This window comes from Pleurodeles waltl, chromosome 10 (assembly GCF_031143425.1).
Source record: "Pleurodeles waltl isolate 20211129_DDA chromosome 10, aPleWal1.hap1.20221129, whole genome shotgun sequence".
NCBI classification, from domain to species: domain Eukaryota; kingdom Metazoa; phylum Chordata; class Amphibia; order Caudata; family Salamandridae; genus Pleurodeles; species Pleurodeles waltl.
In genome coordinates this window covers 250,069,973-250,086,220 of record NC_090449.1, presented here as the reverse complement: position 1 = coordinate 250,086,220, position 16,248 = coordinate 250,069,973, and the positions used below count along the sequence as shown (strand labels likewise).

The 16,248-nt window shown below is 47.5% G+C and overlaps 1 protein-coding gene across 2 annotated transcripts in view; it reads left to right on the top strand.

Moving 5' to 3' along the window:
* The window catches only part of ANKS3 (ankyrin repeat and sterile alpha motif domain containing 3), a 121,521-nt gene extending 106,694 nt beyond the window's left edge, over positions 1-14,827 (top strand). Inside the window, exons 16-17 of one of the 2 annotated variants that reach the window (XM_069210335.1) lie at positions 12,758-12,851; positions 13,457-14,827. In XM_069210335.1, the coding sequence (XP_069066436.1) occupies positions 12,758-12,840 (83 nt within the window). In that variant the 3' untranslated portion in view covers positions 12,841-12,851; positions 13,457-14,827. The remainder of the gene's footprint in view (positions 1-12,757; positions 12,852-13,456) is intronic. The other variant, XM_069210336.1, reaches the window with a different exon arrangement.
* Positions 14,828-16,248: the final 1,421 nt, after the last annotated feature.

Below are 16,248 nucleotides of genomic sequence, written 5' to 3'. Positions count from 1 at the left end.
CAGCTTAAAGAGTTTTATGAGGCATTGCACCTCATCTCTGGGCGGTCCGACCCAGATACGGCGCCTTCGGGCCCAAGGGGTTCGGATGAGGGACCTTCGGGTTCTGCACCAGCAGCTTTGGCTCCGGCAACCGAGGTCACCTCCACATCCGCATGCGGATCTGCACCGGTCGCATCCTTGAGACCTTCACCGGGTCGATTGTTGATGCTCCTGACGTCAGTAGTGCCCACTAGCGATGTCGACCCCTTTCTTATCCCCGACGATTCCGAGTCGGAGAGGCATCGGCTGATACCACCTTTGACGTCGATGGGGCCTATCCGCCCCAGGTCAGATTCGGACCCGTTTTCTTATGGGTACGAATATGGGAAGGGATTGGAGGGGTCCTTGGACCCTTATGAATACCAGAATGACCCATCTTTGGACTGGGCTCAGTAATTGGGTGATGCCAGTGGTCTGGATACTTCTCCTGACGCTGACATGCTGTCCTCCTACCGTGTCTATGGCGGAGGGAGCAACTTATGGTGGTCAGTAGGGCAGCTAAGGTCCTTGGTCTTGAGCTTCCCACTGTTGAGGTCAGGTCTAATCTCCTGATGGTGGTGCTTCAGCCTGGGGCTTCTACTTCAGAACCCCTTTTGCCATTTAATGAAGCCCTCACCGATGTCCTTTTGGGCACCTGGTTCAAACCCAACACAGGGGCTCCTGTGAATAGGACTATCGCACGCCGCCATCGGTCCGCTCCAAACAAACCTAAATTCCTGTCCCAGCACCCCACGCCTGAGAGTCTTGTTTTCCAGGCTTCCTTCTTCAGGCGCATTCCCTTCCGCACCCAGGGAATCCAAAAGACTGGAACAGTTTGGCAAGAAGTTATTTTCTTCCTCCAGTCTCTTGCTACTCTTTGTGGGATACGGTTGGGAATGTCCTGCCGCAGATACCAGAGAAGGCCCGTGCTATTGTCTCCCAATCTGTGAACGATGGGAGAGATGCGGCCAAGTTCACAATCCGTTGTTGGCTGGACATGTCCGACTCTCCGGTTGCTACGACAGTGGCCTTACGACGCCATGCCTGGCTGCGTACTTCTGGTTTTGCGGGGGATGTCCAACAGTCACTCATGGGCATGCCCTTTGATGGCTCACATCTCTTCGGAGATAAAGCAGACTCGGCCTTGGAGAGATTCAAGAATTTCAGGGCTACGGCTCGGTCCCTTGGTCTTTTCTCTGCCCCTCGCCCCCCCAGTCTGTTTTTCGCCCCTTTCGTGGCTAAGGAAGGAGCTCCCTTTCACGTCCTCCACCCAGCCACCGTGCCACCCATGCTGTATAGCCTCTGCGTGGCCTGGTACGCGGAATCGCACGTGATCGTGGGACAGGGAACCAGAGGTCTGCCCAGTCCACCTCTGCCCCCGCTGCAGCCTCCAAACCCTCCTACTCTGTCCCCTCACTCCCGTCCAGTTGGTGTCAGGATTCACCATCACTTGCCCTACTGGGAATACATCAAGGACAGGTGGGTTTTGCAGATAGTTCGAAAGGGCTACTCCCTCCCTTTCGAATATGCTCCACCAATCATGCCCCCATCCTTCAGTCACCTTCCGGAGGATCCGCCAGGAAGTTGCAGCTCTCTTGGCCAAGGGAGCTATAGAAAAGGTCCCTGTGCCAGAAGTAGGTCGTGGTTGTTATTCCCGCTACTTTCTGATAACAAAAAAGAACAAGGGCTTACATCCTATCCTAGACCTTCGGGACCTAAACTACTTCCTCAAGAAGGAGAAATTCAGAATGCTCATCCTGGCTCAGGTTCTGTCTGCCTTGGACCCAGGAGACTGGATGGTAGCGTTGGACTTGCAGGACGCTTATTACCACATCCCTTTCCTGCCTGCCCACAGACGTTACGTACAATTCATGGTAGGTCACAAGCACTTTCAGTTTACCATGCTCCCCTTCGGCCTTACCAGCGCCCCTCGGGTGTTCACTAAAGTGATGGGGGCGGTTGCAGGTCATCTGCGCAGGTTAGGGGTCTCAGTCTTCCCCTACCTCAACGACTGGCTGTTGAAGGCAGACTCGCCCCAGAAAGTCGTCTCCCACCTTCAGACTACGGCAAACCTCCTGCACACGCTGGGGTTCACTAGCAATGTGCCGAAGTCACACCTGACTCCCTCTCAGACACTCCCTTTCATCGTAGCTGTTCTGGACACAGTGCAGTTTGGGCTTATCTTCCTGAAAGGCTAGTCCAAGACATAAGACTATGATTCCGATCTTTCGGCCTTTGTCTTGGGTTTTGGTGAGACTGACTCTGAGGCTGCTGGGCCTCATGGCCTCCTGCATCCTGCTAGTAACACGTGCCAGATGGCATATGCAGGCTCTGCAGGGGGACCTGAAGTTCCAGTGGGCACAGCATCAGGGGAATCTCTCCAACATGGTCCAGATCTCAGAGGGGACTTCGAAAGACCTGCAGTGGTGGCTTTCGAATCCGCATTGGGTCCACGACCGATCCCTCTCCCTTCCCCAACCAGATCTGTCTATAGTGACAGATGTGTCACTTCTGGGTTGGGGCGGCCACATGAGAGAGGTGGAGATCAGAGGACTCTGGTCTCCGGCGGAGTCTGGGCTCCATATCAATCTTCGGGAGCTCCGGCCGATCAGGCTTGCGTTGAAAGCATTCCTACCCTCTCTCAAAAGGAAAGTGGTGCAGGTGTTCACGGACAATACTACCGCCATGTGGTACTGCAACAAACAGGGCAGAGTAGGGTCCTGAACCCTTTGTCAGGAGGCACCACGCCTCTGGACATAGCTGGAACATCAGGGCATTACCCTGATGGTTCAACATCTGGCGGGTTCCCTCAACGCCAGAGCGGACTAACTCAGCTGTCGATACACAGGTGATAACGAATGGCGTCTCCATCCGGAGGTGGCGCAAGGTCTCTTTCAGCAGTGGAGAGAGCCTTGTTTGGATCTGTTCGCCTCCGCAGAGAATGCGCAATGTCAGCTGTTTTGCGCGTTGGAGTTTCCAAGGTGGCACTCGCTCGGAGACTCTTTTCGTCTCGAGAGGAACTCCGGCCTCCTTTCCTCCTATACCTCTTCTACCCCGAGTTCTCAAGAAGATCAGGAACGACCGGGCCCAAGTCATCTTGGTGGCTCTGGACTGGGCATGGAGAGGATGGTATCCGAAGCTATTGAGCATGTCCATCGATCCTCCACTCAAACTGCCTCTTCGGGCGGATCTTCTGTTGCAGCAACAGGGGACGGTTCTTCACCCAAACCTGTCCAACATCCGCCTTCATGTGTGGAGATTTAGCGGCGACAGTTGATGACTTTTGATCTTCCACCTGATGTCTGCAATGTTATCTTGGCAGCCAGGCGTCCCTCCACCAAAACTGTATACGCCTGTCTTTGGAATAAATTTGTGGCATGGTGTACCAACAAATCTGTTGATCCCCTTCCTGCTCCTCTGTCCGAGGTTCTTCTGTTCATTCTTTCTTTGGCCCAGCAGGGCTCTGCTTTGGGCACCCTTAAAGGGTATTTATCTGCCATTTTGGCCTTCCTTAGGTTACCTGATCAGCCCTCACTTTTTAAATCTCCTATTGTGAGTAGATTCCTAAAAGGCCTCACCCATTTAGTTCCTCCCCCTCCATTTATCATGCCTCAGTGGGACCTCAATCTTGTCCTTACTTATTTGATGTGTACTCCCTTTGAGCCAATGCATAATTGTCCCTTGCAGCTCCTCACCTTCAAAACTGTCTTTCTTGTTGCCATCACCTCTGCTCGCAGGGTGAGTGAGCTTCAGGCCCTTTCCTCAAAACCGCCATACTTGTCTATGCACCCTGACAAAGTAGTGTTGCGCACCAAGGCTTCCTTCCTTCCTTCCTAAGGTGGTGACACCTTTTCATGTAGGCCAGTCGATCACTCTGCCTACTTTCTACGCACCCCCACACCCTTCCCATGAGGAGGAGAGACTCCACTGTCTGGACCCAAAAAGAGCGTTGGCGTTCTACCGCAATCGTACTAAAGATTTCCGGGTGGATGATCAACTCTTTATTTGGTATGTGGGTGTGAAAAAAGGGAAGGCGGTGCAAAAGCGTACCCTCTCTCGATGGGTGCCTCTTTGCATCAAAATGTGCTACTCTTTGGCCAAGAAGCAACCTCCTGAGGGCTTGCGTGCTCATTCCACCAGAACAGCTGCTGCTTCCACTGTGTTAGCACGCAGAGTTCCTGTCCTGGATATCTGCCAGGCAGCTACGTGGGCGTCCCTGCACACGTTTGCTAAACATTACTGTCTGGACAGTCCGGTCCATTGGGACGGCTACTTTGGTCGTTCGGTCCTGCAGGACTTCCTAGTATGATCTTGGTTTGCAGCCCACCACCGAGGATGGCATTGCTTGGGTATCTATTCTAAGATAAGGAATCTGCAACTAGAAGTCTCTATCAGATGTACAAGTTACTTACCTTCGGTAACAAAATATCTGGTGGAGACATATTCTAGTTGCAGATTCCTTACCGCCCTCCCATCCTCCCCACTTGCGAACTGATTTCTAGGGACAGGGATTCCCCTTTCAGGTCCTTAGCTCTGGCGCAGCAATCTCAGTGTTCTTGGCGGCTCTGCACTTTGGCATGGAAACTGACGTCACTGCACGAAAGCGACATCTATATACTACTCCCGACATCATCATGGCGACTACAATGCCAATGATGCCTGCGGAGTCGACCCACGCCACCTACCGGCACGCAAGGGCATTGCTCGAAGAAAAAATCTCAGGATCCAGTCTGACGCCTGGGGGAAATTCTAAGGTAAGGAATCTGCAACTAGAATATGTCTCTACCAGATATTTTGTTACTGATGTTAAGTAACTTGTATTTAATTGCAGTTAATATGCTGGTGAGAATGGTCTAGACTTAGGAGATCATGCACCTACCCCAATACAAGAACAGACATTTTCAATTCAGGTAGTGCCCTCACATCCACAATTAATCCTTGGACCCATTCCTAGTATAGATTGTAATCAAATCAATATTTGCAAGCACCTTTATTATATTTAGAAAATGTAAATAGAATTTCATTCAAAGAGCTTAAGTTATTCAATTCAGGATGTTCACTCAGGGTGTTTTGTGGTAACAAATTGTTCGAGGCATGTATGGCTGTAGATACACATGCTTAGCATAATCCTGCCACATAGCGTAGGGCTAGGATGTGTGCAAGTTGTTTTTGATTGAAGAAAGTATTTCGAGTAACAGGGCAGTATGATTCCTCCTCTTGCTGGTAATGCTCATGGTCATCAACTTCATTGTTTGATTGTTTTCTTCCACTGTCAAGTTCGGACGTGTGCTCTTCTGCTCTGGTTGTGATGCACCGTTGTGATGCATTTTGTCAGTTCATACCTGCTTTCCCCCAGCATTGTTGTTGATCACTGTTTTCTCCCTCTCTTCTCCTCTCCTCCCACGCCCCCCGTGGGCCCATCGCAATGCAGGGTGTTACTTCGATCCTTAGGCATTCCCCCTACACCGTGTCCACTCAGTGATGGAACAGGCACCCTTTTGTTTTTGTCATCTGTGTCAGGCTAAGTATCCTCACACTGATCTCCACCAGGTCTTTAATCTGTGCCTCCCTCCTGAACACGACGAGGCCAGCTGCCAGACTTTCCGCTCCTTCAGATCCAAGAAGACTTATGCAACTGTCAGGCTTAACGTCTAGGAACGTCGTGGACGATACACCAGACCAGAGGACATCCAAGAAGAACACAATGCACTGTGTTGGCTGCAGACGCATGGACCTCTTGCCTGGTGACCGCTCTGGCTCGGAAATCAAGATGCTGGATCTGCCTCATGCACAACCAGCCCTCACCACCTTAACATCGACCCCAGCAAACCATCACAGGGTCAATCTTCAATTCAAGACCAACCTAAACACACTGCTGGACCTCCACTATCTTCGGGGCCATAGTCGGCACCGTCTGTTATCTTCAGACATGCGCAGCCCTAGCTCGGCGCCAAAAAAAAACCATCAAAGCCGGCTGCTTTGGAGACTACCATTCCCAGCTCTGGGTTGCGTTGAACTTCGGAGCTGAAAATTTCAGCATTGAAACACTGGCCACTGTTGGCACCAAAACCTGCCACTTAAGAGCCGAGATCTTCAAAGCCGAAAACATTGGCACTGGAGCTGAAAATGTTGGTGCCCAGTAAAACTTTGACACCTCCCAACCTCCATCTCGCAAAGATGTACTTTCCCCACAAAATCAATAGTTGCCCAAGGAAGTACAAACACTTCTAAAAAAAAAAAATTTTTTAAACAGGAGCTAGAGAACCCGTTTCACTCCACAGCAAGCATTTGCAATGCAATAGGTCTAGCATTTCCTTGAGTTAGAGCTATTGCCATTGTAAATTCATAACTGGACTTCTCCGGCCTAATAAATTGGTCAACTCTGCCTCATAATTACATTTTTTCCTGCCATATAATTCCAGTGGTCCTGCATATAACTAAAGCACTTCCATTTACTTTCGTCCTCTCTCTGCAGCAAAAAAATGAAAATGTTGCCATTTAGCATCCTGGTTTAAATCTGCCATGCTAATTCCAATAGAATACCACTTTTACTACCCCAACATCAGAGTTGCTGGCTGGCTAACACGATTCCCCCCAAAAAGAGACAAGACAGCCACAGAGGAGAAATAAATTAGAAGGGTCACCTAAACATATCAAGATTGTTCAAACAGTCATAGTGTAATAAGGATGTTAAGTTGCCCTGAATGATGGGCATAATTGTAATAAGGAGAGATTATTAAAACATATACAATTATCATATAAAGCTTTACCAGAAATAAACTTTTGGCATTAGACTGTAATGCTCAAAACAGCCCTTAGAGGGCACCAAAACAAAAATATAATTTGTAAGAAACATGGTCATGTAACTATATTATTAGCCCCTAGAGGGCATAACCCCATTGAAATAAACGGGAAAAAGTAAAGCAGTGTAACCATAAGCTTAACTCCTAGAGGGTGTCTTTTGGGCTAGCAGGCCTACTGCAATGATATTACAAACAAGGCCTTTAAAACAAAACTTCTCCCAGCTATAAAACAAAAGTTCTAGTCTTGAGAAAGCTTAAAAGATGCTGAATGGTGGGAAAGGTTATTATTTTGGTGTTACCACTAACCTAGTGTGGGGACCCAGAGATGATGTACACGGTGTTTTGAAGGTGGTCCTATGGTCCTAGGACCACAACAGACTGAGCTATGAGCAAAAATGTTTTGTAAAAGTAATGCCCTGCAAAGCATTATGTGGCGACTTTCTGTGCTGCAAATATTATATTATGTTAACTGCAATGCTCAGAACATCCCCTAGAGGACACCACAATAAAAATAGCATTTGTAAGAGACATGGTCCTGTAACCACACAGTCAGCCCTTGGAGAGCATAACCACATGAAAAAAGAAAGTAATGCAGTGTAACCATGTAGTTAACCCCTGGAGGGTATAATGCATTACACATTTTCAAGGCTGGCAGGCCTATTGCAATGATATTACACACAAAATCCATAAAACATAAATTCTCCCAGCTGTAAAAATAAAGTTCCAGCCATGAGTGAGCTTAAAAAGATAATAAATAGTGGAGGGGTTATTATATTGGAGTCCCCAGTAACATTGTGCGGGGACCCAGAAATTATGTAGACAGAGCACATTGTGGTCAGTTTTTTATAGGTGGTCCCATTGTCCTAGGACTACCACAGGCTGAGTTCTGCCAAAAGTGTTTTGTAAAAGTAATGCCCTGCAAAGCATTATGGAGCATGTTTCCGTGCCACTAATATTTCAGTATGTTGATATGTCTGTAATGCTTAGAACAGCCGCTAGAGGACAACACGATGAAAATAGCATTTGTAAGAAACATGGTCATGTAACTATATAGTTAACCCCTAGAGGGCGTAACCACAAAAAAAGAAAAAGGCAATAAATAATGCTATGTAACATATTTTGCCCCTATTGGGCGTTGTGCATTACACATTTTCAGGGGTAACAGGCTTATAGCAATGATATTACAAACAAGGCCCTTAAAACACAAGCTATTCCCAGCTGTAAAAGAAAAGTTCCAGCCATGAGAGTGCTCAACAAAATACTGAATGGTGGTAGGGGTTATTATTTTGGGGTCCCCACACTAGGTTATTGGGGACCCACAGATGACCTAGACAGAAAGAGCACGTTATGGTGAATGTTTTGTAGGCGGTCCAGTTGTCCTAGGACCACAACAGGCTGAGCTATAAGCAAAAATGTTTTGGAAAAGTAATGCCTTGCAAAGCATTATGGGGCGAGTTTCCCGAGTGCAGTGAATATTGTAGTATCGGCTTTCCCGCTGTGCAGGGACAGCCGCTTTCTATTTAAGTAAAGCATTTACCAATTTCAACTGTTTTAAAGGGAGAGCCACAAGAAATTACTCTGATTGGGTAACTGTGAAATTTGTGACCAGCGCTCCAATACCGCTGATGGAGTTCACGCTGTTGTGCCTGTTCACGCTGTGAGTGCCATGGCTGCCATACAGCTCGAACACATTAGATGCAAAATGAGCTCTCATGTATTACAGTCACAGGACTAAATCATTTAGGAAGACACAACTATTTGTTACTTTGTCCAAATCTCACAAAGGAGGGGATATTTCTAGATCGGGCATTGTACAATGGATTGTTATATGCATCCAAACATGCTGTGCTAAAAGTAATTTACCCATTCCTCCTAGGGCTCACCCCACTCGTAAAAAAAAGGAGCTTCAATGACCTTCCTAGGAAATATACAGATAGCTGACATAAGCAAAGCAGCTACATAAATATACCAAACATTACTGTGTAGATGTACTGGCCTGTCAACAAGCCGATGTGTGGGCTGAGCAGTTCTTCAAACACTGTTTCAAACAACTGTAACTCCCACAGGCTAGCCACTGCTTATGGAGGAGGACTGCTTTATAGCATGTGCATCTACAGCCATGCATGCCTTGAATGAAAAATGTCACTTAGCAATTAAGCATCTGTTCGTAGTATGGAGTGCTGTAGATTCACATGCGCCCACCCCCCTGTCCGGACACCTGTGCCTGTTACAGTTACTTTCAGTATTTCTCACAAACTCCTTTTGCATAGACATCTCTCTATACTATGCTTTGCTTCAGTTTCATCCTGCCCGCCATGCGGGAAAACAATCTAACAATTGAGTCGATATTGATGCACATTACCAGCAACAGGAGTCGTCACGCTTCTTGTGACTCAAAAGACTTTCTTTGATGAAAAGCAAATTGCATACATCCAAGCCCAGCACTAGATGGCAGGATTATGCTAAGCATGTGAATATACAGCACGACATGCCACAAACAGATGCTTACTGGGTAAGTAACTTTTCCCTTTCCTCACACGTCAGCCACCATTCCTCAGCAGACTAATATATCTACTGCTGGGATCTGTTTGACCCCAAAGTCAGTCATAACTGGGCTATTTACTCAGACTTTCATTCTGATGTCAATGCAATGAGATGAGCTGGGCATCAATAAACTAAACCTCTGTTCTGTAGATAAACCTTATCAAACCATTATATTAATTTGAGCTCAACTCAACATCATAAAACATAACATTAGAAAAGATATACATCACAATACTGTAAAAACATGCTTTCCCCAATGCATTCCTACTTGCCTGGCATAAGCGTATTTAGCTTGTATGTGGACCAGATGCCCTGTCCTTATGCTTTCTCCAGTTCATACCTACATGCCTGACATAAGTGTATCTAGCTCATATGTGGACCAAATGCCCTGTCCTTGTGTACGCCGTGTAGTCCTACTTGTGTTACCTTTAAAAACATTTCATATTTGTCATCAACTAATTTCTGGGCGTATTCGTGAACTCTTCACATATATCAAGTGGCAGGCCTTGCACACTAGGTGTTTATGGAACTTGGGAATGGTTAAAGTAGAGAGTTTAGTCATCCATGTGATTGCCAGATTCCGCCTTGTTCACTTAGATAGTTTGGGTGAGGATGTTGCAAATTGAAGGAGGGACAATGAGGCAAATGTTCTTGAAGTCATCAATACTTTTCTTAGTATTTGTGGATCTCTTCATGGATTCACTGATGCCATTGCATTAGACTAGAGTTTGCTCCGTACCATTGGCTGTTGGGGGAGAAGGGGTTGCACTACTCTGATGTGGTTCCTGCATTGTCTGTTGTGAGGGCTGTAGGAAATGTTCCTCTTTTTGGCATGGTTACCCCCACTTTTGCCTATTATTAGTGTGCTTAGACTGTTTTCACTGTGATCCCACTTAGTCCCCAGTGATTGTGCTCTCTTTCTCTGAATTTGGTTGGTTATGACCTTTGTGCACTCCACGATTGGCATACTGGTGTCCCCTTAAAAGTTCTTAGTATATGCCAGTTAGGTACCCAGGGCATTGGGACACCAGGGGTTCCCCATGGGCTGCCGCATGTATTGTGCCACCCATGCGAGCCCATGCAAAATGTATCTGAAGGCCTGCCATTGCAGCCTGCGTGAAAATGTGCATGCACCCTTTCACCACAGGTCACTGTACCAGGTCACTAAGTCACCCATATGGTAGATCCTCCTAGCAAAGAGGGTGGGGGGCTGTGTGTCTGTGTGTGTGCGTGCGTGCGCCCGCCCGCCCGCATAGGTGCCCCTACGAACTCCAGCTCCATTGCACTGGACTTCGTAAGTGCGGGGAAACCAATTTACCTTTGTAGTGGATGTTAGAGACTCCTCCTGATAGGTGGTCATGTTGTAAGGTGACCAAAAACCCCTTTTAGGTCTATTTAGGGACTCCCTTGTGGGTGGGTCCCAAGATTCGATGTGCAAGACTCCACCAGGACTCCTTTGCATTGTTTACTTCTACTTCTGACCACCGGAACCGCAACTGGACTCTTCAGAAACCAACAAGAGTGCAACTCCCAAGACGACCTCGTCTTGCAGCATTGTTTCTCCAGCTTCTTCCAGCAACTGCAACATTTCCCCGGCTGTGCATCCTCTGGGGTCAGCAGGACTTCGGCCTGCACCAAGAAGCAAGAAGAAACTCCTTTGAAGTGAAGGAGTCACCTCCCTGCATCTGCAGGGACCTACAGAAACAAGGTCTGGCTGCGTGGGTCTGCTGTCCTCTGGAACTGCATGGATCCTGCATCACTGGTAGTGGTCCCCTTGGTCCTCTCTGCGTGCTGTTCAACTTGGGAGACAGTGAGCCCTTGCCTCCCCTTGTAGGACAGTACCCTTGTGCACCGTGACTTTTGCAGCTTCCAAGGCTTGTTGTCTCCTACTACAATGGATCTTCAGGCTCTGAGCTGCCCCAGCCTCCAGCACTTCATTGTGTCAAGAAAAGTTTCCTCCCTGCTGCTCCAGCAACGTGGGACTTCTCACCAGGTGTGCTGATTGGGCCTCTCTGCAACTTACTGTGCCTGCTGCCAGTTGGTAGCCTGTGGGGGCTGCGACTGCTTCTGCTGGCTCTCCTGACTGCTGAGGGTAAGCCCGGACTCCCCTCCAAAAGTAAAGTCCCCTGACCTTGCTCATCCTCTTCAGCCTTGCAACTCTTCTTTTGCTTCTGCTTGCATTTACCAAGGCTTGTTGGTGGTTCTCCTAATCCACTGACCATCTGCGACCCGACGACTGATGTGGAACACCATCTGCACTGCTCCAAGGACTTCTCTTCAGCTCCTGGGCTTCACAGCTGGTTGTCTTCACCCGTCGACCTGGGTCTTCACCCAGAGAAGGGTGGGTAGTGGCTCCAGCCCCAAATGGACACTCCATCGTGGACTAGAGTCTGTACCCTACTTTTGCAGGTTCTCTTCTTCCAGAATCCACCTTTGATTTCTTCTAGTCTGGTCCTGTTCTTGCACAATTCACTTTGTTAGTCCTTGGGAAACCCAGGTACTTATCTCTGCTCTCCTGGTCCCTGGGGGTCACCTAGGTACTCACCTCTTGGGGTCCCTAGTTCTTACAGCTTCCCTCTAACAACTCCATATCCTTGGATGGGGAACTTCACTTTGCATTTCACTATTTTAGTATATGGTTTGGTTCTCCCCTAGGGCCCTATTTTTCACTAATCCTTACCAATGCTTGTTGTTTCTTGTGCCATTTTCTAATTATTACTCTGTGTATATATACCGTGTGCACCTACCTCCGGTTGGGAGACTGCCTATAAGTAATCTAGTGTTGTTACTATGATAAAGTACCTTTTTGTAACACTTTGTGGTTCTTTCTTGTGTGAGAAGTTGCTGTGTGACTACTGTGGTATTGCATAAGCTTTGCATGTCTCCTAGATAAGTATTGGTGGCTCATCCACAGCTACCTCTAGAGAGCCCTGGCATCCTAGACACTGTCTTCATTCACTAAAAGGGGTTGCCTGGACCTGGTATAAGGTGCCAACACCATAGTTGTCCACCACACACCAGGCCAGCTTCTTACAAGGGTACAAGAGTGGTGAGTTGTCGGGAGGTGTGAGTGCAAGGGGCTAACATGGATGTATACAGAGAGGGTTGGTGGCTTAACTTGCTAGTTTTGTCTGAGTGGTAGGAACATGATTTGGTCTCTGTGGGTCTTGATTAAGAGATGGTTGTTGTGAGACGATGTGGTGGCGTGTGGAACTACTTACAAAACAATGGGCAATAAAGAAGTATACAAGTATTTATATTGACTCTGTATCAATAATTTGCTTATCAGAACACAGAGATCTTGAAGTGTAGCTCAAATATAATGACCGACAACCCCACTCCCCATAACAGACTTGCAAATCTCCAGTAACTTATCCTTTTATCTTTATCAGGGAGAGTGTTGTACAACGTGAATCAGAACCTTGAGAAAATGAAACCTCCAGATAAAGCTAGACCGAATTGGACTGCACCATAACACAAAAGAAGGTGAGGCGCTTTAATGTAAGGATGGATGGCATGAAATTGAGGACAAGGGCCTATTGTGGGGGGAGGAGGGGGACGTGGAAGGGGCGCAGAAGGTTAGAACAGAGATTTGGATAGAGAAGTGCAATTAGGGCATTCAGTGATCGGTTGAAGAAGGAGCAGAGGAGTAAGGAGCAGTAAGAAGGGAGACTAATCGGTGACTACAAGATGGAGGATTGGTGGTAGGTGGAATAAACATCTGGACGGTGGCATTTCAGAAGGGATGTGGGAAACTGGCTGCCATTGTGGGTGTAATGTTTCCAAAGGTGGACAAGGCATTGTAACTGGGGATGTGATCGGATTGGAAGTTTTCTACAAGCATTGAAGCATGCAGAACATTGTGGACTCGAATGGGTCATAATAGGCAGGTCTATTGGGAATTATGGGAGGATAAGGGAATTAGCAAGTTGAAGAAAGAGTTTAAGGAGGGTGAGTGACATCAGGGTTTGGATCCTACAGAATGCATGCTAAGCAACGAATGCAGAAAGCAATCGGGGAGCTTGCTTTACAGATCAGTAGATGTGGAGCTTTTACTCTGTTTTTTTACATTTTGAACCTTCTATTTCCAGATACTTCTTTGCATTATCTCAGACGGAGGGTGAAATGTTCCACCCCGACGTTGACCAAATGCGGATCAAGATGCAGAGTCAGTGTGACCTTGAGGTTTTTGAAGACTCTGAACACCCAGGGGAATCAGCTGGTTGCCGCGCCATCCTTGGAAGACTGGGACGTGGACGTGGACACAGTGTAGGCGTAGTCCAAGGTCTGCAGGCATGACTCCGCAGCAAGGCTGACAAAAGAAGCTGGTTGTTTAAATCCCATCTTTTTGCTGCCTTTTCTTGAACTCTTACACCTATGGCAAAGTGATGCAGACCTACAAAGCCATCAGGGATCACTTGATAGTGTTTGGCCGTGCTGTATAAAGGAAGGGGTGGAGTAATAAGAATGACTTGTGCTTTGGTGTCAGGCTGTGAATTGGGTGATGCTCTGACCTGGAGCTCTAGGTGGATCCTGGACTGAACAAGAACTTAGTCTGGATTGGATCTGGAGCTGAACATTCAGAGGGGCGGTCGGAATCAGTCTCCATACCTTGTAACCGTGCAGGCCTGGCAGTGGGTCACGCTTTATAGTCGAAACAGCACATGGGTCCTGATGGAATGTTCGTTTCCCTGTACAAGTGTATGAGTCACGCTGAGGTGCTGAAATGGGCCCCACACTGTCCTGAAGAAGTGCAGGGTCTGTGGAGTGGGCTGGGAGCAGGCATAGTGTGCCACAAATGTTGCCTAGAAATAGTACTAGTACTTGAAGGGGGTTGTGTTTTGTTTAGGAATAGAGTATAGGTTGTGAAGTGGGGACCTAAATAGGTTGTGGCTTGCCATGGAGCAATGTGAGGGAATCTATGCATGAACACTGGGGGAGCAGTAGGTGGGGAGATTGCATTTTTCCTTGGAGCAGTATATGGGCTCGAGTGCTGCTCCAGATGTGGGTTAAGCATCACTCTGGCAGTATTGGAGGAGACATTAAGTGCAGCTAAAATCGGGTTATGTTTTTCTGTGAATCAGTGCATCGGCATTGAGTGGATGTCTGTACTGTTCCCTGGCATCAATCCATGGGGCAGCATTGAAAGCCAGACCCTGCCCTGAAGAAGAGCATGTCCCCTGGAGAGGTAAAGCATCTGCTGGGAGTAGTGCATAAACTGTAGTTTGGATGGAACAGGCTGTGCATTGCGCTGACCGCACCGCCTGGCTGCTCGGCTGGAAAAGGAATAGATTCCGCTAGTGACTTAACCAAAGTACTGGCGATGGCGCAACTACTGACGTACACACAAAGATCAAAATTCTGGAAAAACCGCAGGCCCTGGATACCAAAAATTCAGTAATTTATTCATGTGAATCAGACGTTGTAGCTATTCTTATTATTAAAATATAAATTAAACTTTTCATGTCCTCCATTTTTTTTTTTTTTTTTTACAAAAACACACGATCGCGCGTTCTGTCAACATCTTAAAATATCCCCTTCAGACTATGTGCTGAGAGGCTTGCTTTATGCATCATACCTTTCATGCAGCCTTGTTGAAGTACATTTTGCTGACATTTTAGAGCCAAGCAAGAGCGCGGTTGCTGGGGGGGAGGGGTGTGGTGGAGGTGTGTGTGGGGTGGGGGAGTTTGATCGAGCGAGCAAGTAGCGTGGGAGTGCGTTATAGTTATGTGTAGGTGAAAAGTTCGGAGAGACTGTTGCCTGATATTCATTGTGTTCAAAAGTCTTATATAAGATGCTCTCCTCGAAAACAGATCTTTTTTACAAACATTGTTGCATACCGTTGGTTGCATCTTTAGAATTATAACAAATACGAGAACGGGCTTGCTTGTTTCTTTATTATGCAGAATATTCTGTTAGGTGTTCGTCTGCACTGGTGCATTTAGTAGGCCCAGCCCCCCTTTCCTAATACCACTCTGAAAGAGGTGGAACGGACGTATATTTGCACAGAGTAGGTTTGTCTTTAAGAATGCTTAAACTTGTCACAGAAAGTTCACGGTTGCACCCTGTCTGCCTTCCCACATTAAGGGTGTTGGGAGCTTTCTCCAAGGTTCTAGTGCCCGCTTCTTCCTTGGCAGATTTATAGTCTTTTTTCCCTACTGGTTTCTTTGGGTAACCTAGTGGGGGATGGGGAGACACACTGAGACTCTTGTGTAGGGTTGTCGGATAGAGAATCCTCCTTCCAATCGCTGCAGAGAACCATATGCCCCGCCCCCCAAGGGAACTTTCAGACCTGTTGTGACCCTGCCTAGCTGGAACGCATTGATGTATAGCCTCTCGGCCTACGGGCTACATAACACTTTCTCGTCCGGCTGTGCAAGTCACTCTCTTTTCAGGCACTCCCTCAATCACCCCCGACCCACATACTTCCACTTACTTCTAGTGCCGCCCACCCACTCTTGCATCCCCCTCGTGCAGCAGTCACCACGCTTCTGTTCACTGAGGTTTTAATTCATGACATTGTGGGCACCTGTGGCACCCACTCCTGCTGCAATGGAAACCCAGACATTATGGTGACAATGGCATATGGTGGCTTATACGCCACGATAGTGCCCACCGTGGCATAATGGTGCCAACTCCTGGCTTACTGGGGTAAACCATGGTAGGAGGGACTTGCCACAATTGTTAATCATTTTGATTACATTAGGACCATTGCAGTTCCTGCTGCTTCAGAGAACCGAGTAACTAGTGCACGTGAACATTATGTAATGTAATGTACTGTATTGTACTTGCGTGGGCTTTCTAGAGATGAGGATACAGCGTGAAACCTGTTGCATTTGTAAATGCTTGCTTATCAGGACCCTTCCATCATAATTGACTTGGA